The sequence below is a fragment of the Dreissena polymorpha genome, chromosome 12 (assembly GCF_020536995.1).
Source record: "Dreissena polymorpha isolate Duluth1 chromosome 12, UMN_Dpol_1.0, whole genome shotgun sequence".
Lineage (NCBI taxonomy): Eukaryota > Metazoa > Mollusca > Bivalvia > Myida > Dreissenidae > Dreissena > Dreissena polymorpha.
In genome coordinates this window covers 73,424,945-73,451,374 of record NC_068366.1, presented here as the reverse complement: position 1 = coordinate 73,451,374, position 26,430 = coordinate 73,424,945, and the positions used below count along the sequence as shown (strand labels likewise).

Here is a 26,430-nt window from a genome sequence, read left to right as displayed (position 1 = left end):
ATATTTATTAGAAATGTTCACAGTGAATGTGCGTCACGGAAATCTGTGTTGGGAAATTGGAGGTCACAAAGTTAAAGCATTTAAGACGAGAACCGTTCGAAAATGGAAAGAGACAAACATGATTTGATTTATATGTTAGTGGATCTGTGTATATTCAGATTCATATGCATATTCTGCTTTATTATGTTTGTCACGCTGTATAGTTTGGTGAAATAGCATTGAACTGAGGATGTCAATTGTGCAAGATATTAAAAGGTAAACAAATGAAATGTATTATTTTAGCTCCATTTAATTCAACATTAACACAGCAAGAACACAAAAGCGTGTTTGTTAGTATTTGTTAATGTTTTCACCATATCATATTTTACTTTAAAAAAACATCCTGAATTAAATTCATACTCTTAAAGAGATTATGATTAAATCATAATGGTACATGATATTGAAGAATCTATACATTATTGCAAGTTTAATATGCATGTGGAAGGATGTTAACTAAACGTTGTAAGAAGACATGAAAGCAACACTTTATAATATAAAAATGCTGTCAAACATGAACTTAGCAATTTTTATTCTGTTCTTATGGATCTAATCATATTTATAATGTTTCCCAATTTCATGGTTTATCCAAAGACCTATAGAATACACTGATTGGAAACTTCGCGCCTTATCGGGCTATCTCGCGGCGGGGTCACGTGGTAGAGAAACTGATAAGACCACTTTGGATCAGCAGACGATTTATTCCATAAATCAATCGGAGGAGTCCGAAGATAGCGGATATATCACGATTGCGATAAGATAACGACGTGTCCAGTAGCAACGGCTACGATTATCGAGCAAAGTTATGCGAAAATGTTACGGCGCTATAGAAAGGCGGCTGTAACTTGGTCAATAATGATCCAATTTTTATAAAATAAAGTTTCATAGAAACATGAGTAATTATGCTTTTACAAAATCTCGATTCTATTAACCTAAAATAAGAATTTATAATGCCACGATCGTTGAAGTAATAGCGCTATTAGAATTTCCAAATCGCGGCGAGAATGCAGTTGAATAATTTATTTGAAAGGCTTTTGCTGATAAAATTTTCTTGTATACATTTTTAATTCAAACATTTAAAACCTTATAAAATAATATTATTTCAAAACGGATAGATATATGTGGACATATAGATCTAGGTCTCTGATAAAAACAACATTACAGTATAATAAATGCAATGATTGTTCGATCCAAAAACGGTTTCAGTTAGTCTCATTTCAATATTGATTCTGTGGATTTTTTCAATTTTTTAATTCTCTATTTTTTATTTAGATCTTATTCATGAGTTATAGGTTATTAAGTTTTGTTTGTAAACAAGTTTTTTTTCTATTGGTATTTAATAAAAGCTCTAAGTGTCATGGACTAGGATTTCGCGAAAAGAAAACAAAACAAACATTTCACGCGCGTGTTAATTGTCGGATCAATTAGCGAACTGAAGGAGATGTTATGTTTGTATGAAAAATGACAAAGGTTTTCACAATGAACCAAAGCACGTTTGACGACAGGTGTGTACATTAGGGTATAAGAGCTAAAATTGTACCAACTTTGTACAAGACCAAAATCCTTTACAATGAACATTTTCCTCCAGTTTGTTTAATTCAAACCTAGATAAACATATCACCAAGCATAAAAATCTGACTTTATCTATTTGGGATGAATAATGAAAACGTTTATAAAAAAGAACAAAAACACGTTTGACAGCAATCGTGTACAACAGAGGAAAAGAGCTTAAAATTGTACCAACATTGTATAAGGCCAAATCCTTTAAATTGAACATTTTCTTCTACGTTTTTGTAATTTATACTTAGATTAACATCTTTTCTAGCATAAAAATAATACTTCAACAATTTGGGATGAGAAATAGAAAAGTTTAAAAAAAAGAAACAAACCACTTTGGCGACAGGTATGAAAATGATTGAATGAAATAACAGTTTAAAATTGTACAAGGGCAAAATCCTTTAAAATGACTTATTTTCGTCTACTTTTTATAAATCATACCTAGATTAACATCTCACCTAGCATAACCATCTTACTTAATCAATCTGTGATGAGAAATGAAGGTTTTGACAAAAATCGTTTGGGCCTTTCAATTTTTTTAAAATTATCGAAAATGCACAAATCCATTGTTCTCTTTCAAATTCCGATAAATTAATAATACATAAGAATAATAACTACCAAAACCTGAAGCATTATCAACAAAGAAAATAAAAACTTATTTTTATTTACACAAAAAAAAATTCAATGTGTCTGTTTGCGGCGACCGACTTTGCCCATAATTGATTGCTTTAAAACAAAATGGCCGACAGTAGCTGGAACAGGGAAGAATCTACAGGTACACCCGCATCTCCAAAATCGATGTCACGTGACCCGCGTCCGCCGTTAGATATTATTGCAAAGACAAGAGTTTCCAATCTGTGTTATCTATAGGTCTTTGGTTTATCGCGCAATTTTTCCCAATCTCATGGTTTATCGCGCTATTTTTTCCAATTTCATGGTTTATCGCGCTAATTTTCCCAATCCAAATGCCACAGGCTGTAACAAAAAAAGCAAAAAAAATCACTGTATGTAGTTTAAAGCAAAGTGTACTAACACCTTAAAAATAATGCAACAGAAAACATTGAAAATATTCACAGTAAAACTTACAAATCAACCTTAAGGTCAGTTAACCTCACTCACCTTCCAAGGCTCTCTCCACATCCTCCTTGGAGGGCTGGGCGTTGTTCCTCAGCAGACAAAAAGCCGACAGGACAAAGCCTGGGGTGCAGAATCCACACTGGAGTCCATGAGACACCACCAGGCATTTCTATACCAACAGAAAACTGGTGGTTATGTTTTATTGATTATTACACCTTTACTGGTATTGGTGGTTTCTAAACAACAGTTGATTTTTTTGTTCTTTTTAATAAGATCACAAGCGCTAAGGCTCTCGTGTTTTAATAATCTTGCAAAACAATTAGCCTACAAGCCAGGATTTCTTATATTTAAACACAATGTGACAAACAAATATTCAATGGAATTCGTAACTGTGCTCTTTACTATCTCTTTTTATGTTTTTTATTTAAAGACTTAATGTACATAATACATTTTCAAGATCCATTCAATATACCCTGTAGTTTGGGTCAAAAATCAAGAAAGCAAATAAAAGAAAACAGCACTGATCAAATGCCATGCTTGAACTAGATTCAAGACAAAAACAAGTTTTATCCCAATACCAGTTTTATTCCATAAAACATGCAATGTATTAGTGGATAATGTAACATTTTTGGCACCATTACTTTCAATTAAAAAAACAACAAAACAAGAAGGCCTGAAAGGCCCAAAGTTGCTCACCTGAGATAACAATATATTATTGGGACAAATCTTCTGACCCAAGTTTCACAAAGATCGGAAAATAAATGTGGCCTCTAGAGTGTTAACAAGGTCTTACTAAAGCCATATAAGGAAAAATGCCCGCCCCCTGGCAGCCATGTTTTTGAACCAACCAACATCATTTTTTGAACTCCTCCAAGATATAATCGGAATGAATCTTCTTACATGTACCAAGTTTCATGAAGATCGGACCGTAAATGTGGCCTCTAGAGTGTTAACAAGATTTTACTATAGCCATATAAGGAAAAATGCCCCGCCCCTTGGGAGCCATCTTTTTTCAAGCAAACATAATTATTTTCGAACTCATCCAATATATCATTGAGACCAATCTTCTGACCAAATTTCATGAAGATTAGACAATAAATGTGGCCTCTACAGTGTTAACAAGGTTTTACTATAGCCATATATAGCAATATAAGGAAAAATGCCCCGACCCTGGTGGCCATGTTTTTAAAGCAACCAAAAGCATTTTCAAACTCATCCAAGATATCATTGGGACAAATCTTCTGACCAAGTTTCATGATGATCGGAAAATAAATGTGATCTCTAGAGTGTTAACAAGGTTTTACTATAGCCATATAAGAAAAATAGCCCTGCCCCCGTAGTGGCCATGTTTTTCAACCAACCGGCATGATTTTATATCTCATTCAAGATATTATTGGGATGAATCTTCTGACCGAGTTTCATGAAGATTGGACTATAAATGTGGCCTCTAGAGTGTTAACAAGGTTTTACTAGAGCCATATTAGGAAAAATGCCCCGCCCCCTGGTGGCCATGTTTTTCAACCAACCGGCATCATTTTCAAACTCGTCCATGATATCATTGGGATGAATCTTCTGACCAAGTTTCATGATGATTGGAAAATAAATGTGGCCTCTAGAGTGTTAACAAGATTTTACTATAGCCATATATAGCGGCGGTGGATAGCCATATAAGGAAAAATGCCCCACCCCTTGGCAGCCATGTTTTTCAAGCAAAGGTTACCATTTTTGAACTCATCCAAGATATCAGTGGGACAAATCTTCTGAGCAAGTTTCATGAAGATCGGAAAGTAAATGTGGCCTCTAGAGTGTTAACAAGGTTTTACTATGGCCATATAAGGAAAAATGGCGCCCCCTGGGGGCCATGTTTTTCAACCAACCAACCATATATTTCACTATATATTCAGATAAAAGGAAGCGTCTTTAGGGCACAGTAGTTGGGGGGACAAGAATTTTTTATAGAAAATTTCAAAGGGCCATAACTCTGTGAAAAATAATCCGACCAGAACGTACCCGCTTATAATATGCACATCTCCTCTTGGTAGTAAAGCTTCCCATAAAGTTTCATTGAATTCCGGTCATTAGTTGCTGAGAAATAGCCCAGACAAAAATTGTGCACAGACAGACACACGGACGGACACACGGACGGACAGACGAAGCGGCGACTATATGCTCCCCACAAAATAAATTTTGGGGTAGCATAAAAAATACAAGAGCTTGTCACAGTAGTGCCACATCCCCGCCGAAATGTGTTTGCTTGTATGACAACATTTGTTTCAGAGAGTAGAATATTTGTAAAACATGGCATCTGTGTCATCTATTTATATATTTCAAGGATCAATTAGTTATATAGTGTTGGAGTTATGCTGTAGAGAATAAAATATATGGAAATAAAAGGAAGGGAGGTAATTAAAAAAGAAGACTATAAACAGTTACTGTTCTTGATCACTGTATTTTTCCTTAAACTCATCTATTCATTTTACAGTGAATACTTCAGTGTTCAAATTAAAATATTATTGTAAATTTAGATAAAGGAAGATATTAAACATTGAAAAGCTAAAATATTTACTATGAAATTAAATTAAATATAATTTAAAATAATAAATAAATAAAATATAAATAAAAAAAGTAAATAAAAACAAGAGAAGTGTTTGTCATAAACACAATGCCCCCTATTGCACTGCTTTGAAATAAAATTTCAATATATCATTTGGCAGGTTTAGAAATTATCTCCCTTTTAAAGCTTATGACTTCCCTTGGATAGTATTTTTTGACTTTTGACCTTGAAGGATGACCCTTACCTTTTACCACTCAAAATGTGCAGCTTCATGAGATACATGTGCATGCCAAATATCAAGTTGCTATCTTCAATATTGCAAAAGTTATGGCCAATGTTAAAGTTTTTGGCCGGACTGACGGACAGACGGACAGACCTACGGACGGACAGTTCAACTGCTATATGCCACCCTACCGGGAGCATAAAAATATAAAAAATAAAGGGAGATAATTAAAAAAACTACGGCCAAAAGAGTTATGGTTCATGTTCACTGCACTTCTTGTAGTTGCCATCTTTTTATATTTCTAGTTTTCAAGTTAATCCCTTCAGTAGATTTAGAGTTATGCTCCGGACAAAAATTTATTTTGAAATTAAATAAAGGGAGATAATTCAATAACTAAGGTAGATAGAGTTATGGTTCTCAGTCACTGCACTTCTCCTACTTGTCATCTCTTTATATTTCAAGTTTCAAGTAAATCCCTTCAGTAGATTTAGAGTTATGCTCTGGACAAAAATTTACTTTGAAATTAAATAAAGGGAGATAATTCAAAAACTAAGGTAGATAGAGTTATGGTTCTTAGTCACTGCTCTTCTCCTACTTGCCATCTGTTTATATTTCAAGTTTCAAGTAAATCCCTTCAGTAGATTTAGAGTTATGCTCTGGACAAAAATTTACGTTGAAATTATATAAAGGGAGATAATTAAAAAACTTAGGTAGATAAGAGTTATGGCTCTTGGTCAATGCAATTCACCTAGTTGCCGTCTGTTTATATTCTAAGTTTAAAGTAAATCCATAGAATAGATTTGGAGTAATGCTCTTGACAAAGTTTCGGATGGACCCACAGACGGACAGACAGACAGACAGGACCAATTACTATATCCCCTCCGAAATTAATTTTGTCGGTGATAACAAGTAGATACCGTAGCTTTACATTAAATTTAAAACTAGACTTAGTAAAACGCACACAAGAAAAGCACTTACATTTAACAAAGTTCACGCACGCAGATAATTAATTAAAAAGGGCTGTTTGTAAAACATGCATGCCCCCCATATGGGCTCTCCGTTGTAGTGACAGCCATTGTGTGAATATGTTTTTTGTCACTATGACCTTGACCTTTGACCTTGTGACCTGAAAATCAATAGGAGTCATCTGGGAGTCATGATCAATCTACCTATCAAGTTTCATGATCCTAGGCATAAGCGTTCTTCAGCTATCATCCAGAAATCATTTTACCATTTCGGGTCACCGTGACCTTGACCTTTGACCTAGTGACCTGAAAATCAATAGGGGTCATCTGCCAGTCATGATCAATGTACATATGAAGTTTCATGATCATAGGCATAAGCGTTCTTGAGTTATCATCCGGAAACCATTTTACTATTTCGGGTCACCATGACCTTGACCTTTGACCTAGTGACCTCAAAATCAAAAGGGGTCATCTGCGAGTCATGATCAATGTACCTATGAAGTTTCATGATCTTAGCCATAAGCGTTCTTGAGTTATCATCCGGAAACCATTTTACTATTTCGGGTCAACGTGACCTTGACCTTTGATATAGTGACCTGAGAATCACTAGGGGTCATCTGCAAGTCATGATCAATCTACCTATCAAGTTTCATGATCCTAGGCATAAGCGTTCTTGAGTTATCATCCGGAAACCATTTTACTAATTCGGGTCAACGTGACCTTGACCTTTGATATAGTGACCTGAGAATCAATAGGGGTCATCTGCAAGTCATGATCAATCTACCTATCAACTTTCATGATCCTAGGCATAAGCGTTCTTGAGTTATCATCCGGAAACCATTTTACTATTTCGGGTCAACGTGACCTTGACCTTTGATATAGTGACCTGAGAATCAATAGGGGTCATCTGCAAGTCATGATCAATCTACCTATCAGGTTTCATGATCCTAGGCATAAGCGTTCTTGAGTTATCATCCGGAAACCATTTTACTATTTCGGGTCAACGTGACCTTGACCTTTGACCTAGTGACCTGAAAATCAATAGGGGTCATCTGCGAGTCATGATCAATCTACATATCAAGTTTCATGATCCTAGGCATAAGCGTTCTTGAGTTATCATCCGGAAACCATTTTACTATTTCGGGTCACGGTGACCTTGACCTTTGACCTAGTGACCTCAAAATCAATAGGGGTCATCTGGGAATCATGATCAATGTTCCTATTAAGTTTCATGATCCTAGGCCCAAGCGTTCTTGAGGAAATCACTTGGTGGATGGACCGACAGACCGACCGACCGACATGTGCAAAACAATATACCCCCCTCTTCTTAGAAGGAGGGCATAATAAATGTAGGTATTTCTTACCTGTATTTCATGCAGTCCAGTCCTAGGATTGCCCACACCTTCAACTGTTGTCACTGCAATGCCATGTACAGCACACAGCGGGAACAGACAGGCGTTCACTGTGTAATGACTACAAACTGGAGTCAAGGTTAGTCAATGAAAGAGCCTTGTTCTGTGCAACCTAAGCTAATATAATGCATGTGCTTTAAGTGTCATCCCAGACTAGCTTGTGAAGTCTTCACAGGCTAATCAGGGACAACACTTTGCGCCCATGCTGGATTTTTTTGGAACTGGACTTCCATAAATGAAAAAAAAAAAATAGGGGGAAAGTGTCATACCCAATAAGCATGTCCTGACTGCACAGGTTAATCTAGAAAACACGTGCATTAAGCCAGGTTGTCCCAGAACACTGCTCCAAACAATGTCAACAATGACCGAGTTATATATTCAGGAAATAAGGAATACATAACAAATTATTGCAAAAAATGGATCCTACATCTGTAATGTCACTATAATTAGCTTTCATAATTGATTGGTGACAAAATTTGTAATACTAACATAAAAGCATAAAATTTGTATTTTAATTACTAACAAGGGACAAAATTGTCACAAAACCAGGTTTTCATTGTGGAAAAAAAATCTGATAAAGGGAGAAAACTAAAACTGAACTTTTGAAATGAACAAAATTAACCCACTTTGTAAGTTTGTTTTTTAAAAAAAATCTATTTTTAGTCGTGGCGACCTTGACATTGGAGATATTGACGTGATTCTTTCGTGCGTCACACCGTCCCATGATGGTGAACAAATGTGCCAAATGATTTTAAAATCTCACAATGAATGACATAGTGATGGCCAGGACAAGCTCATTTATGGCCATTTTTGACCTTTGAACTCAAAGTGTTACCTTGACCTTGGAGATATCGACGTAATTATTTCGCGCGACACACCGTCCAATGATGGTGAACAAATGTGCCAAATGATTTTAAAATCTGACAATGAATGACATAGTTATGGCCCGGACAAGCTTGTTCCGCCCGCCCGCCCTGCAGCCAGCCAGCCAGCCAGCCAGCCCGCCCGCATTCGCCAATCTAATAACCAGTTTTTTCCTTCGGAAAACCTGGTTAAAAACTGTTATGAAAGATCCTTTCATTTGCACTTCAAATCTTCACATACTTTACAGACTGATTTAAAGGCTTTAAGGTCATTATCAACTTTACAAGGATACACAATACGCTTTCCAGGCTGTAAGCGTGACAACATCACAGTGCACGACCCACAACCACCATGGCCACATCCTTCCTTGGTTCCCGGCAACAACACTGGGTAGGTCAAAGTCAAGGTCAAAAGGCCTTACACCCACAGACAACAATAAAATGACATTGAGTATTCGGCATGTACTTAAAAAGCATGTATCAGGCTAGAATTTGAAAAGGGAAGGATGTTCTTTTATCAAACCGGCACTTAGGTATGCACATCATAAAATCCCTTCCGCAAGTTTTCATTAAAGCATGTGTTATAGCATTAGGTATAATTATATTATACATCATATTACATGTTTATTTAATCAAAACATTGTTTGTTTAATTAATAAAAATATTTCAATTTGAAAATTTACTTAGTTTATTGAAACTTCAAATTAAGTTGGAGAATAAATATGTGATCCACATAAAAGGGCATGGCGGGTGTCTACCAGGGCAGGGTGGAACCTTGGGCGATAGGTTCCTGCCCTTTGTCTTAAAGCCTGGCTGGATCACAGATATAAACATGTGTATTCACACACAAGTGCTAGTGCAGGCATTAAATTGTAAAAAAAATACTAATTTTACAAACTCCGAATTTTTTTGGCAAATATAAACATCACTTTTTGGAAACTTTGAAACGTCTTCTTAGTTGCAGATGTCACTATAAATAACGCTCCACACAGGCTAATCAAGAATTCGACAATACTTTACACGTTTTCATGCAGTAAGTTAATCCAAGACCATGCATTATATAAAGGATACAACTTCTTCTGAGATACTGCAGCAAAGTTGCCTCTGGATCAGGTTTAAGTTCCACTACCTAAAAGCAAAATGTAGCCTTGTGATACCGTCTACTGGTGTATGAAGCTTTTGTCCTCCAAAATAAACTTTTTACAATAAATAAATAAAAGACACTTAAACTGAAATAACTTTACTTTTTTAATGGAGAAATCAATATTTAAATTTTTGGCACATTTTTGCTCAGATATTGACTGCATTCTACTTATGGTCAGCTATTATTATATTTGTTGCAAAAGTACTGTATACCAATGTATAGAACATTCTTTCTATGTAAAGTTACCATCTACCAAAGCTAAGTATTGTATTCCAAGGTTAAGTACCATCTACAAATGTGAAGAACTGTCTACAAAATTAAAGTAAAGTATAGTCTTCCAATGTATGAATTAATACTGATTAATGAATATTGGTTGCTGGGCTAAATTGGAAACTTACAGTTGCAATATAAAATAATTATTTTTTCATTTAACAAATTTTAGGTGCAACAAATCTGAAAAACATGTTTTCAATTTGTTTTGGTCTGAAATATATCTAGGTAAACACAGTACTAACATTTATAAGACAAAATAAACAATTACATCCACTAAAGTGCTCAAATTCTAGTTTATTGAAATGTTAAAACTCACCTTCTTTCCATTTATGAAGAACACAAGCCTGTCTGTTGTTGTCATTGCAATCGATTTACTGAAAGTATAATCCTGGATCCTGGAAATAGAAAATAGAGTCTTGTAACGTTGCAATCTGAAATAGATAGAGTCTTGTAACGTTGCAATCTGAAATACTAACAATTGCCAAAAATTTAATTTAAGATCATATCAAAATACCACTATTTTTTCCAGTGTCTTCATAAATACTTTGGTGACTATGTTTTTGTTGGTCTTGATAAATACATATACATTCCTGTGTTGTATCCCTGATAACGTCCATTCATATCATTTTGTGCTATTAAATGATTAAAAAATTTACATGTGTATCTGCAAATCTGAAAATCAAGCAAATAAGTGCTCATTTCATATAAATTAAAAAAACTTCACAGCCTAATTCACAAATATTTTTATTTGTTACCCAAAAAGCGTACCATTACTTAAGAGTTCTTTAGTTTAACAAGAGCACCGCATAACGGGTGCCACGCTCAGCTGCCAAAGCTTGTCAGAATTTTTTTTTTTTTATAGGTCACAGTGACCTTGACCTTTGACTTAGTGACCCAAAATGGGCGTGGCATGTAGAACTCATCAAGCCGTATCTACATATGAAGTTTCAAAGTTGTAGGTGGAAGCACTTTGATTTTAGAGGCAATGTTAAGGTTTTTGTTTAAATTTTATATAAGAGGTCACAGTGACCTTGACCTTTGACCTAGTGACCCAAAAATGGGTGTGGCGTGTAGAACTCATCAAGGTGCATCTACATATGAAGTTTAAAAGTTGTAGGTGGAAGCACTTTGATTTTAGAGCCTATGTTAAAGTTTGATATTAGAGGTCACAGTGACCTTGACCTTTGACCTAGTGACCCAAAAATGGGTGTGGCGAGTAGAAATCATCAAGATGCATCTACATATGTAGTTTCAAAGTTGTAGGTGGAACAACTTTGATTTTAGAGCCAATGTTAAGGTTTTAGCACGACGCCTACGGCGGATGTCAGACGGCGGATGTCGGGACAGCGGACGACGAGCAGGCTATGACAATAGCTGGGGTTTGCTCCGAAAACAGCCTCGCTAAAAATTGGTAAAGAAGTATTTACACAAGCATGTTACTGAAGCTTGAACAAAAACCATAGTAAAACAAGGGCTGTTTGTAAAACATGCATGCCCCCCATATGGGCTGTCAGTTGTAGTTGCAGCCATTGTGTGAATACCTTTTTTGTCACTGTGACCTTGAGAGGGGGCTATAATGTGGGGTGTGGTAATTAATAAGATGTTTAAAAAAAAAAAAAAAAAATTGAAGGGGCAGGGGGGGTAGGGGGGAGTGAGAGGGGGGTATAATGTGGGGCGTGGTAATTTATAAGTTGTTTAAATAATAAAAAAATAAATTTTTGCGGGGGGGGTTGGGGGGTATGGGGGTGGGGGGGTGAGAGGGGGGGTATAATGTGGGGTGTGGTAATTTATTAGATGATGTTTAAAAAAAATAATTGGGGGGGCGAGGTTGGGGGGGGGAGGGATTCTGGTAGGGGCGTGGGGTATTGTTTGGGTGGAATCCATCGTGGTATTCAGGTAAGTGTTGTTTTGTCAAAGTAATTATAAAATGTGATCATAAAAAATAACAAATGATCTCACACTGACATGAACAAATATCCTCTATTTATTAAACATGAAATTTAAACTTATTGCATTTGTTTCCCCTGTATATAAGAAAGATATAATAGTGTATTAGCTCCCCTGTCCTGCTTATATTTATATTAATCAACAAAATAAAACATTAACACAATATTTAATATACAAAATATACAAAAAATCTCATATTCTGATAATATTTTTACTGATCCACTTTATTTTACTCAAATGATGATGTTTCATTGGACTGATAATTATAGATTTAGGATTACAGACCAGTTGCTTCCGGTCTATTGTTCAGAGTTCGCCCTGTTGGCCGCGTATGCGTTCTTGAGTTATCATCCAAAAACCATTTTACTATTTCGGGTCACCGTGACCTTGACCTTTGACCTAGTGACCTCAAAATCAATAGGGGTCATCTGCGAGTCATGATCAATGTACCTATGAAGTTTCATGATCCTAGGCCCAAGTGTTCTTGAGTTATCATCCTCAAACCACCTGGCGGACGGACCGACAGACCGACAGACAGACTGACCGACCAACATGTGCAAAGCAATATACCCCCTCTTCTTCGAAGGGGGGCATAATAGAAAGACAAAGCCCATCACAACTTGAAACACATGATTCTACACCATGCTCCTTTATGACACTAGATTATGAACTAAAAATAAACAAGCAAATTAGTTGAATTGATATCCCCTGCAAAATATAAATTTTGCTTATTGATCATTGCACATTGTTGATCAGGAAAATAAATGTAAAATAACGAAGTGAATGGTTATTGTTTTTATGTACTGCAATTAATTCTCCTTATTGATATCTATACACCTATGAAATCATGAACAGTTTTTAGATACAGTCCTGAAAGGTTTTAGAGTACAAAAATAACAATGACTATCTCATTATTTAAGAAAGTGTAGGGTTATGCTTTGTGAGCATGGCACTTCATCCCATTTATACCTATGTTATAGCCCTGAAAAGTAACATCACACAACAACATCAAAGGGCAAAAACTCGAAATTGCATGGATTATGGTTCTTGTGCGTTGCACTTCCTCAGTTTGATATCGATACATTCAAGAAAGTTCATGTTGAAATCTTATAAAGTTTCTGAGATATACGAAAAACTCCCAAAAATGTTGCGATCTTGGAAGTATGTTCCAGCTTACCTCACTTAAACCCAGAAAGCTCCCATATACATGTGATCCCATATGACCACAATATTACACATCATTCGGACTCGACTGAGAGGGTGATATAATGGTTCTCATTACAAAACAAGAGATGTGTTTGTCAGAAACACAATGCCCCCTAATGTTTTTACCTTTGACCTTGAAGGATGACCTTGACCTTTCACCACTCAAAATGTGCAGCTCCATGAGATACACATGCATACCAAATATCAAGTTGCTATCTTCAATATTGCAAAAGTTATGGCCAATGTAAAAGTTTTTGGACAGACGCACAGACTGACAGACAGTTCAACTTCTATAATTATACCCGTTCCGGGGGGCTTAAAAAATAAGTAAGATGAAACTGCAGTTTGAGGACTACGGAATACCATTAGGGCCATCGCGGTTACGCATTAAAATCCAGAGGGTGACAATGCGATAGTATGATGGCGACAATGGGATAGTAAGATAGCCACAACGCGATAGTACGATGGAGACAATAGGATAGTACGATGGCGACAATGCGACAACGCTATCAAACGATGGAGACAATGTAATAGTATGATGGCGACAGTGGGACAATATGATGGCGACAGTGCGATAGTACGATGGCGACAATGCGATAATAGGATGACGACAATACGCTGGCAACAGTGCGATAGTATGATGGTGACAATGAGATAGTGCAATAATACCAAGACGACACCGAGATAGTACTGTGGCAACAATGTGATAGTATGATGGCGACAATGCAATGATATGATGGCGACAGTACGATATGACTATCGCATTGTCGCCATCGTACTATCGCGTTGTCACATTGTCGCCATTGTACTATCGCGCTGTTGCATTGTCGCCTTCGTACTATTGCATTGTTAAATCGTACTATCGCATTGTCGCCATCGCACTATCGCATTATCGCATTGTCACCCTCTGGATTTTAATGTGTAACCACGATGGCACTAACGGTAGCCACTAAACCTATAAGTTCGTGCACCTTAAATTTCAATGGCATATCTTTCATGAAAATTCATTAGACAATAACTAAACTTGATATATACTTTATGATTTAACTTTTGTTTAACAAATAACGAGTGAAATATGTTGGTTGACAGATAATAATAATGGAGTTACGTACCTTTAAACATTCATGTATATGGTATTCTGCGTCACACAGAATTACCCTATAAGATCGTGCAACGATTTTGATGACGTCACAGCGAGGCCCTGGGATGTGTTTATAATAGCCGATATATGTTTTTGTGAATATGTGTTTATTTGTATTAAATATGTGTTGTTTTAGATGAATTTCGTGAATAAACTGTATTGAAAATAATGGTTTAAACAAAACTGGTCTTCATAAAAACGAAATATGAACTGTGATAACTGTATTCAGAGGTCTAGATAAAGTGTATTTACTAACGGAAAATAGCTAAATAAAATTCTATTCACAATGGGGGCATAAAAGGCTGTCACCCTTCTAATGACAGTTGTTTTGTGACAAAATCCCAAATTGACGCAGTGAGAACCTTTATCGCAATAGGCCGGACACGATCTTAACGTATGGTCTCGTGTCATCATTTGGGGGTAAAATTTCCCGCATACACAGCATACTTAAATCGTATTGTAATGCAAAGTACAGAGAGCACAATACAAATTCGAGACGGGCCTCCAAGGGAAACTACTCTTAAAACATTTTACGATCAAAACATTGACAAACATAGCCGTCTGGTGAAGGAAATGTGCAGATTTTAAACATTGTTTTGGCTATTTCTTTGGAACGAGGTCAGAAAAACGGACAATTTATATCATATTTATTGTTTTTTCCTCATGATTTTTGTCTTATCGGCTGTGGAAATTCTCGGGTTACAAAAGTGAACAGTTTTCGGGCACGTTCGTTTGAATGTTGCTTAGAAGTTTACGTCATAAAAAAGTACACGATGTTATAGGGCTGCACGAAGTTATAGGAATAGAGGATATACCGTAGACATGGTAGAGGACGGTCAATATGGTCTCGGGTCGTTTCGCCCTTAATCCCGTTCGCCCTCTGTCACCCCGGGTCGTTTCGCCCAGGGTCGTTTCGCCCTTACAAGTGGGTTGTTTCGCCCTTATTTAATTATTATGTAATATTAAGCTTTTGTAAATGATTCTTTCGCTCCGATTAGTATTTGTTTAACATATATGGAAAATTAGGATTTTTAATACAAATTTTATTATTAATTGCAATTTTAATTTAGTACTTGTTTATCATATACCGTATTTCCTCGATTATAAGACGGGTTTTTTTCCCGATTTTTTAAGGCCTAAAGTGGGGGGGTCGTCTTATAAGCGCAGTCTACGAAAAAAAATAAGTTTCTTTACCAATTTTTGTGAAGTGATAACCGTATTTCTGATGAAGAAAAGAAACTACTTTCGTTTAGATACGTGATTTGCCGCTTACATCCTTATGTTATGATATATTATAAATGATATGTCTGTTTGGAATACTCGCGAGTTTAAAATCGAATAAAAATTAAACATAAAAATTTATTAAAGCAAATGTGTACAAATACTGTTGTTATTATTCTATTATTTTCTATTTGCAGCAAAATATTTACTGCGGATCGTTGCTACTGTGGCGGTGAAGAATCAGCGTTAGATCGCTTATGTCATTTTGAATAAATCGGTTGGAAACAATTAACGTTTCTTAAATTTATATAAATATATCGTCTATCTATTTCATTATAATAAATAATGTTTTGCATATTTTGTTCTATTTTCAGGGAATGCAGGGTAAATGTACGTCATGCTTTATTATCTGTATCTTTATTTTTCTAAATAAAACACCTATTTGTTTCCAATTAAACTGCAATTGTTGTGCAAACACTATTGTCATAGATGACAGTTTGTTTATTGCCGACTGACTATCAACATGTGCAACCGTTATCTAGCCGTTAATTGGCAGTTTTATTGATACAATTCGAGATAGTATTGACCCCTAACAGACCCCCTACAGATAGCTTGGTGCTACAAACAGCTAGCAACTAATTGTCAGACAATACTCTTGTTTATTAAGCCGTTAATTGGGTGTTTAATGGACACAGATGGCATTATACATGTACCTCCAACACTAATCAAGTTTAAATGACATACCTGGTATTTGATTGTCCAATCTGATGCATACATTAATTATTGAGAAATATGATTGGTTTCAAACATACAGACAGCAATCAAACAATCAGAGATATAACGCGCCGATAATCATAATCGTCATTAATTTCCCAAGTATTTCATTGTATTCTATTGATAATAACGTTAAAAGAAGATGTCCACGAAGAGGAAGAGAGCGTCGTATGACATCAGCTTTAAGCTTAAGGTTGTCCAGTTTGCGAAGTCGAACGTCAACATGACGTGAATCAGGGAACGAATCCGATAACGAGCTTACTTGGTGTATTGTACTTACTTACAAAATGGCCGACCAACAAATTTTGACTTTTGAAATTTTACCGATTTTCGTCTTTAAAAAATTGGGTTCTAGGATAAGTGCCCCCCCGGAGAACTGCCCCCCCAAAGATTTTTCACTGGGCGGAGAACTGCCCCCTCACTTTTTTTTATAGGGCGGAGAACTGCCCCCCTGCTGATTAATAAGGGGCGGAGAACTGCCCCCCTGTCAGAATTGATGACCCGGAGAAGTGCCCCCTAATTAAAGAAATTTCGCAGCGATATATAAAGCGAGTATTATAATGACAATAACGCCAGTAACTTTCTTGCTATTATGTATGGAAATTGAGTGAAATTTCAAAAGTAATATAAAGTTGTACAGGTAATAAAAGTTATAAAACGGCAAAAATACCTGCCTCGGCCTGGACGTCGCCATCTTGATAATCACGTGATTTTCGTCAATGTGAACAAAGAAAAACAAATAACATTTTGCTAATAAAAAGTTTTCGCGGCAGAATTATTTGATATTTTCCCCGTAATAAAAACAAAAAATTAGCATGCAATTTAATCCATCCTTATGCAAGCTGAAAACAATAATTTATTTGTTTGTTTTCGCCAATTACGGATTTGGACGGTTCAATATAATAAACCCGTATGCGGCTTTATTCAAAGCTAACAAGTTCTTAACAATTAAGGTCGGTCCGGTCTACCAATTAAAAGATTAAAAGATCGCTAACGGTAACAAGTTCTCTGTCTGCCTAATTAGCTGCTAATTAAAGCAACTGTTACCGATTTTGTTTGATTGGCATGTCGACATGATCTGCTCAAAATGCAAACTGTTGCCGTAATATGTATAAAATGCAACGTAGACTTTCGATTATCACTATAACCATTGCATCAATTATGTATGTATGCATGATTGTAACTGTGAATGTATGTATGCATGTAATGTGTGTATTTATGTATGTATGTATGAATGTATGTTTTGAACGTTTATGTAAGCATGTATTTATTTTTTAAATGTATGTCTGAATGTATGTATGTATGATTGTAACTGTGTCTGCATGTAATGTGTGTATTTATGTATGTTATTTTGTATGTCACATGAACATGAATTAACTAAACAACATAAATAAATTGCTTATAAATTCAACTTCACTTTTTTCTTCAAGTCGGCTAAATTATTGCCTTTGCCTTGCCTATTAATTTACTTTTTTATATGTCTATTTACGTTTTTTTCCATGGGTCAGTACTATCTTTATACTGTGAATTAATTCCGATGTAACTTTTCCTCCATAAGTACCGAGTTGCACGTCTATATTTAGTTGCAACACATTGCCAGTATTAACACGCACGCGTTTCCTGTGTGGATCTCGACTATGTTTCGCGCTCTTATTAAAACACGACTTTAACAAGGCATTCATGTATAGTGAGTGGTGCAGATGCGTACCAAGGGCATTAAACAGTATTATCATATGCCTCTAGACAATTTGTGTTATTCAGTTCGATAAATGGTAATATACTTGCAATGAAATTAAATTGTTACCGGATAAAATGTGTACGGCGATAACGTAAAATTACCCGTAAGTATTGTTTTCACTACGTAACTAATAACTAATATGACACCGGGGGGGGCAGTTCTCCGCCCCTACAGATTTGATGGGGGGGCAGATATCCGCCTACTAAATTCTGACAGGGGGGCAGTTCTCCGCCCCTACCGATTTGATGGGGGGGGCACCTCTCCGCCACCTTTAAAATAAGGGGGCAGTTCTCCGGGGGGGCGCTTCTCCGGATACCAAAAAATTGCCCCGTCTTATAAGCGAGTCTACGCAAAATACAGCCAATCTGGACCTAAAGTTGGGGTCTCGTCTTATAGTCAATCCGTCTTATAATCGAGGAAATACGGTATGGGAAATTAAGATTATTTAATTATTACAAATTTGATGTTTTCTCAATTATCCGTTTGATTTTAATTGCAATTAATTAACGGAAACGTTATGATTCATTGTGTTACAAACGTAAAGTATTACGGTTAATTAGTTTGGCAGAGGTATGATGCATTGATTTGCCAGTTAAAATAATTTCGGGACCAATTTAAGAAAGATATTTGTTTACTGTAATTTTCCTTTACATCTTTATGTTTATTTGTTTATTGATTCTATCTTCTCTTTATAATTAGTTCATGTATTAAAGATTGTAACATCTTCATGAATTAAATGTATGATGTGACTTTAAAATGGAAAATAAGAAATAATGCATGCACATATTTATTAATAACTATTAATTACTAAGAAGTTAATAATTTGTCATAAAACAATTAACGAAGATCCCGTTACGTATGGAAAACTTATTGCGCACACAATTATAGGAAAAAAAACGTTAACCGCGCATATATGTTTATTATACCTACATGTATTTGGTTGTACGAAAAAATGATTAATTTTACAATAATTCTCAATCATACAATTTTTACAAAAATCAAATGTTTATTTATTTAATACTTTAATAAAATTTACCAACATTTTTTAAATTTGTACATGAGTTACGTTTCTACATTAATTAGTTAAATATTAAATTGTGAAGCATTAACAAATTAAAAAAATATTTATTTAAGTATTCCATACTACAGCCTTATCTCTATACAACCCCTATCAGTAATAGCCTTATCTACTCCTCGATAATCAGTACCCTCATCAGCTCTGAATGACTGACAGATTATCTGTTTATTGTGATTTTAGTGGTGAGAAATACGGTATTGTTACTGATTAGGAGACAGCTGTTTTCAATATCTTTCATAGCTCATTTAAAGTAAAAAATATATGCTTATACAAAATTTATAACAATTAAATAGAAATTAGAATACAAATAATTAAAAAACAAAAAACATGAACGCGGAAACAGAGCTCTACATAGACTTTCAAAATGCGTAGTGCATATGGAAAACCGGGTCTTAACGCAATTCGTAAAACTTTTATTATTTTGATATATTATTTTAATAACATTAAGCATTTCTAACATTATACAATATCTATTTTAAGATTTGGTTATTTGAAATTAATTAAAACTATGTAAAACTATGTAAATTAGGATTGATTCGTAAAACTGTTATTACTTTGATATATTATTTTCATAACATTAATCATTTCTAACATTATTAAATAAGTTAACATGAACATTTAGACATTACAATTATGTCATAAGATTGTGATTTTAATCGGATTACAGTTGTCCACATATCATTATTTTCTCTTTCAATATTTTAATGAATATTTCTGTTAATGTCTGCCGCATACAATGTTATCAGGGAAATAGAGTGGTCTAATATTGTAAAAATAAAATTCATGGTTCATGGACGGTACCTTCAAGGCGAGTGTACACTGAATAATGCATCTAAAATTATCTTCTCAAATTAAACACTTTCTAATATATATATAGGTATACTAAGTTGTATTATTCGCTCAAGGGGACATATTCAGTTACGTAGCGTGTGTCCGTCTGTGTTAGGCCATAACAATATTCTTTTGATTTTCAGGTTGTTAAAGACCCGTTCAAGAAAAGCGGCCAATTGATGAGTATTCACGCCTTCATCCAGAAGGATGGGATGAAGAAACAGCTCCCGCTGTGTGTTTGCAGCGTTGAGAGACCGCGCGAACACTCCGCAGCTCGATGCCCTCGTGACATACATGGATCGTCAGTGGTTCCAGCACGTGCTGTTCAATCCTGAACACTGGTCCATATTTAGGCGTTCAGTACGGACAAACAATGATGTCGAAGGTAAATAATAGTATTAAAATGTGTGTAGCTCACTCAGTGAAATTGACTTATCATAAAAACGGAAATGCGATGTTCTTACTTATACACCATATTGCTTATGAATATAATTAAATATAATTGATGCTAATGTGCATGTATAAAAATATCAAATCATATATTATTATCCATTATAATTTGTTTCTTTATTTCAGGTTGGCACCACAATCTGAATACTACCGTTAGATATGGTGGCTGCTCCATCTACGATCTTGTACCAACCTTGATGACTGAGGCAGAGATCGTCGCTATCACAGTAGCTACCGACGACCTGGATCGTGATGTCGCAACCTAATACACCAAGTTGGAGGAAAAGATACAATCCCTGTGGGACAAATACATGGGGAATGAAGTAACCACAACACATTTCTTAAAGTCCGTGTCCAGATTGTACAGGCCGTCCGACAACATGACAGAAGACTTAGTTGTCGGATTGTCTGGGGAGTGAAGTGGATAGTGTTATCAAACAGACGTTGAAGTCTGTTACGGACATTAAAATAAGCAAAACTAAAAAAAAAATGTTGTAAAATACAAAGTTTATATCAACTGATTGCGTGTGTATTCTACCACATTGTATTCAATGTAAGTTTGATGTGATTTGCTAAGTTGTTTTATGTAAGGTAAAATAAGATGCATGTCAAATTAGTGTGTATGTGTGCTTCGACACTGGATTGAATGTTTTGTTTATTCATAAATATAAAATGAAATCTGTATTTCGATGTGATTTTCTCAGTTGTTTTATGTTAGATAAAATAAAATGTATGTCCAATTATTGTAAATGTGTGCTTCGACATTGTATTGAATATTTTGTTTATACATGTGTTTTTATTATTCATATTAGAGCTTTCAAAATATATGCAATATAAATAACTTTGTACTTTGTTTTATTTCAAAAGACAAAATAAACAGTAATTAAGATAATATAATACTGTATTAAACAATATCCCATTCAGCTTCTGACACGCCTAAGATAAATCCTTTAATATCGCTATGCGTATAAAAATTAGGGCGAAACGACCCAGGAATTAGGGCGAAACGACCCAGGGCGAAACGACTCGGGGGGCGAAACGACTCGAGGGGCGAACGGGATTTAGGGCGAAACGACCCGGATTCGTAGAGGACACATTCATCACCCCAAAATTTCAATATTTTTCTCAATCTGATCAGGTTTAGCCATTAGGTCCCTGACCTGATGTGCTACCTTTTACAAAAGTAAAACAAAATCTAATGTCCTTACTTTAAAACGTGTGCATACAATTTTTCTTCGTGACAGAAGCTGATTTATCATAACGCGGTCCGTCTAAAATACGTATATGACTCATATCCGCGGACATGAACGAAAAGTGCGGATATGAACGAATATAGGCAATATGTATGCGTTTTTTGCAGTTTTTTTATGAAAAAATCACTGTTGAATAAAACATTCACAATTTGTGATAAATCTGTTAACATTGCCTCAAAATAGAGCAATGTAATAGTCATTATCATGTTTCCAACACTAAATTCATATCCGAGACCATGACGAAGGCTACACACCACCAACAATATTACTCCACAATTGTTTGCACTCTGGACCCAACCGGCCTACTCTTTACGGAGAATCCAAAGATGGACGAAGTGTTACGATTGATTTGTGTGTGTGTTAGTTTACACAATGTTTTGTATACATACAAATGTTATATAATATACTGAATATATAAATATGTTTGATATCTGAATGTATATACTCGTAGGAAATTAGTAATATCGTACGATTAAGACAACAAATGCGACAAAATTACTTAATCTACAAGTATACAATACCTTCATCGTTTGAAAAATAAAAAACAACAACAATAACAACCAAAAGCACATACATTATAAAAATATTACATGTGTGATACGGTGAAAGTAAATTTGTCAACTTGGGGATTTTCCCGATTTTTTTCCCGCTGGGTCTAACAGTATTTCTATGTAACGATGGCCTATGGGAATCAACATTGCGAATTAAAGTGAGGTATACTATACAAATTAAATAACAATTAGGTATGTGAACAATTTGGGTACTATAAAAGTGGCCGAATTGATAACTTTAAACTGAATACATTAGCGCGTCTCTGTGTTGGCAGGCTTAATATTGCCAATTCTTTTTTGTTTTATTTTCGCTTTGCATTAAACGTACATATTTTAACATACTCGATTGGGTATAGAAATATGTTATAATAATCTTTACGAATATGGATATATATATATATATATATATATATATATATATATATATATATATATATATATATATATATATATATATATATATATATATATATATATATATATATATATATATAATTTCAATATTTAATATGTGCCGTGGGAAAACGTTAATTGGCCAATATTTTCAGCATTTCTGATTATCCAACTTGCTTATATATGCTGTTTAAAAAAAATCTTTATACATAAATAGATATTCAATATTCTAGTCTTTTCCGCTAAGTACTAATATAGAAATCGCGGGTTCTTAGCTTTAGGATGAATGATTCTATTTTAACTGCGTTCGGATATTACCATATTTTGTGTAAACCAGAGGATTGAAGTATAAAGCGCACCTGTGAGGCCCAGTTTGTACGAGAATTGTTAACATTTATGTTACTTAACTGTTCATTTAAAATGGTATTTAATAAACATTTTCTCGTTTAACCGAGTGAATCTTTAAAAAGTATTTAAAGGGGCATTCTCACGTTTTGGTAAATTGACAACTTAAAAACTATTGTTTCAGAGTCGCAAATTTTTGTTTCAGGTATGATATTTGTGAGGACACAGTAATACTGAACATTTACCATGCTCCAAAATATCCATGATATGCATCTATTGACGATTTGAAATCCTGGAAATAAAGTTATGTAGAAAGTTCTGTTGTTTTCGTTATATTTTGTGAAACTACGAGGAGTGCATATATAAAGTAAAAATACACCTCCCGATAACATCAGCATGGATGTCCGTGTGGTCGAATCGGAGAACTTTTACTTCAGGACGCCAGAGGTCAGTGGTTCGAATCCAGTTGAGGGTTACATTTTTTAAATTGTATTTTTTACTTGAGATTTTAGGTCCAATGTTTAAATTTATCAATATAAAGCATTTATTGACAAACTTTAATACGTGTCAAAATCTGTGAAAAGTCCCCTTTAAAGGGATCTTTTCGCGGTTTGGTAAATTGACAAAATTGAAAAAAGTTGTTTCAGATTCGCAAATTTTCGTTTAAGTTATGATATATGTGAGGAAACACTATTACTGAACATTTACCATAGTCCAATATAGCCATTATAAGTATCTTTTGACGATTTGAAAACCTAAAAATTATAAAGCGTTGCAACGCGAAACGATTGAATAATTTGGAGAGTTCTGTTGTTGTCGTTTAAATTTACTAAACTACGAAGATTGCTTATATAAGGTATAAAATACTCTACCTGTGTATATTCGGCGGAATAGCCGAGAGGGCTTGTGCGTTTTTACTTCATACTAATTCCAGGACTCCGGCGGTCACTGGTTCGAGCCCTGGTACCGGCTACTTTTTTTTCCTTTTTTAAATGTTATTCTTGATTTTTTACTGGAGCTTTTAAGATCCAATGTTTACATTTATCAATATAAATCATTTAATGAAAAACTTCAAAATATGCCAAAATCTGTGAAAAGGCCCCTTTAATCTTTCTGAAGTATCTTTCAATATACAATAAAAATCTTTCCAATTCGCTATACAATGCAAACGTATTTGTAGAGGATTTATCATTAAAAGCCCATTTACAAAACAGTGTGCCCTTTCTATAGTATCACATTGATCATAACCCAAAACTTCCGAACAGTAATTTATGACTGATAGTACATAAAATTCAAACAGATTGAACATTATATTTTTTTGTATTTTGTTATTCTTAATAAAATAATAGTGCATATCAGGATCGTTATCCTTTTTTTCGCACGTGTTCGTAGCTAGAGCGAATGATCCACCGCTGGTAAGCACAACCCCTAAGTCGTTGAAAAATGTAAAGACTTTTACTTCTTGGTAATTATAAAACCATTTGTCGTTTACACCTACCCTCCTACCTTACGAACCATCGTTACTTTAGTGTTTATGCCCCCGGTAGCGTGGCATATAGCAGTCGCGCTGTCCGTTCGTCAGTTCGGCATTCAGTTTCCCGGAGGATATTGACGCAACACTTTCAGATAATGAGCTGAGCCGTTTCACCACTCTTTTGAGTTATTCGCCTCTTTAAAGCGTGATTTTCGAATACCACATTTTTTTCCGAAATACGTTCTGCCGTATTTACCTTAAAAAAATGGTAGTATCGAGGTAAGACATATAAAATTTCCATTTCCGTTAACACATTAATGTTTAATAAGTATAACATCTCCGCAATGTCGCAGAAGACACCCATTTTACGTAGTACTTGTTTTTCGCGTTTCTGAAGATTCGCGTCTTCTGAAAATATCATTATTGATAATGCTTGAACTGTTAATAACGTAACATGTTCACACCTACGAAATACTGTTCTACTAAGCGTGCGTATCAGGCATTAATTTTGATTTGGAGTCATGAAACGTAGAAACCTAAACACGAGTAAATAATTTCAATTGTATGATAGCTACAAATCGGATCAGAACAAGAGAGATCTGTCGCTTTGCCGATGAATAACGATGATGCGCATATTGTTCACATTCTGTTTTAGTGCAATAATTAAAACATATAAACATATACACACATACATTACACATTATACAGGTCAACAAGTACATATAATACAGGTGCATTGATGTTTCAGGATAGATACAAAAGCATAATTAACGAATAATAGCTTATAGAATAAACTTATCAGACAAGATTTGAACAATCACATGATACAATCAAAGACAAAACATAATGAAAAGCACTAACATGAAACAATGTAGATAAATATCATAGATAATTTATTACATATCAAATCATGTCTGTATACATCAAGATGTAACATAAATGAAAAACAATAACCCGATTATAATTCATGAGCGATAATAATTATATACAAATGCACCATACGACATATCCATCTAATATATAACAAAAATCCACGTTTATAGTCATGCGACGTGAACATTAATTTGTTACAAATGAGCTTTTATAACGGTTGTTATATTATCGTTATCTTAACGTCATTAAATTCCATTCAATACTGTTCGAGGCATTATCCAAACAAGAAGCAGGGCGATAGGATTAATATATGTATTCATTTTGGAGCAAATAGTCCAAAATATAACACAGGCCTACGTTCATTAAACAACTCTTATTTTTCAAACGCTTTAGATAATTTTATGTGTCAATATATGATTCAGGGCTATTTGTAAAATAAAAAAAAATCTATAGCTTTATATAGTTTATATATTAGATAAAGATTCTTTTTGGGAAAATAATAATTTATAAACAATAAAGATATATGCATAGATTTACGCTTATACATCAATTTAACAAGACTTTATTTAAAACAAAGTACATTCAATAGACATATTATGCGAAATAAAGTATGTGCTTATCGGAAGATAAATACCATAAAATATATAGAATTTATATATTAATCATACAAATACCGGCTTTACTGGTGCAATTTTGGTATTGGTGTTGTGTAGCCTAACAGCGGTGCTCTGACTTGGCGTTCATATCCGCGAATATGAATTGAGAGTTAATGAAATTAAAAATGCCAATAAAAACGCTTTTAAATTATTTCGATCGTAACATAACACATAAGCGACGTGTATTTTTGTCGCAGAATGATTTTCAACCATTTTTTTTTTTGGAAAATCCATCTAATAAGCCGTTATTTGTTCATATCCGTACTTTCCATTCATATCCGCGGATATGAGTCATATACGTATTTTAGTCATACCCATCATAACGCAACTTCACTCTGGATCAGCAGACGATTTATTTCACGGAGGAATCCGAGATAGCCGATGTATCACGATTG

General features: G+C 34.7%; 1 protein-coding gene across 1 annotated transcript in view; it reads right to left on the bottom strand.

Moving 5' to 3' along the window:
- The window catches only part of LOC127852722 (xanthine dehydrogenase/oxidase-like), a 70,894-nt gene extending 48,918 nt beyond the window's left edge, over positions 1-21,976 (bottom strand). The window contains exons 1-6 of the mRNA XM_052386674.1: positions 21,699-21,976; positions 10,421-10,499; positions 9,759-9,816; positions 8,981-9,074; positions 7,777-7,885; positions 2,713-2,839 (exon numbers count right to left, since the gene is read on the bottom strand). Coding sequence (XP_052242634.1) covers positions 2,713-2,839; positions 7,777-7,885; positions 8,981-9,074; positions 9,759-9,816; positions 10,421-10,465 — 433 coding nt within the window. The 5' untranslated portion in view covers positions 10,466-10,499; positions 21,699-21,976. The remainder of the gene's footprint in view (positions 1-2,712; positions 2,840-7,776; positions 7,886-8,980; positions 9,075-9,758; positions 9,817-10,420; positions 10,500-21,698) is intronic.
- Positions 21,977-26,430: the final 4,454 nt, after the last annotated feature.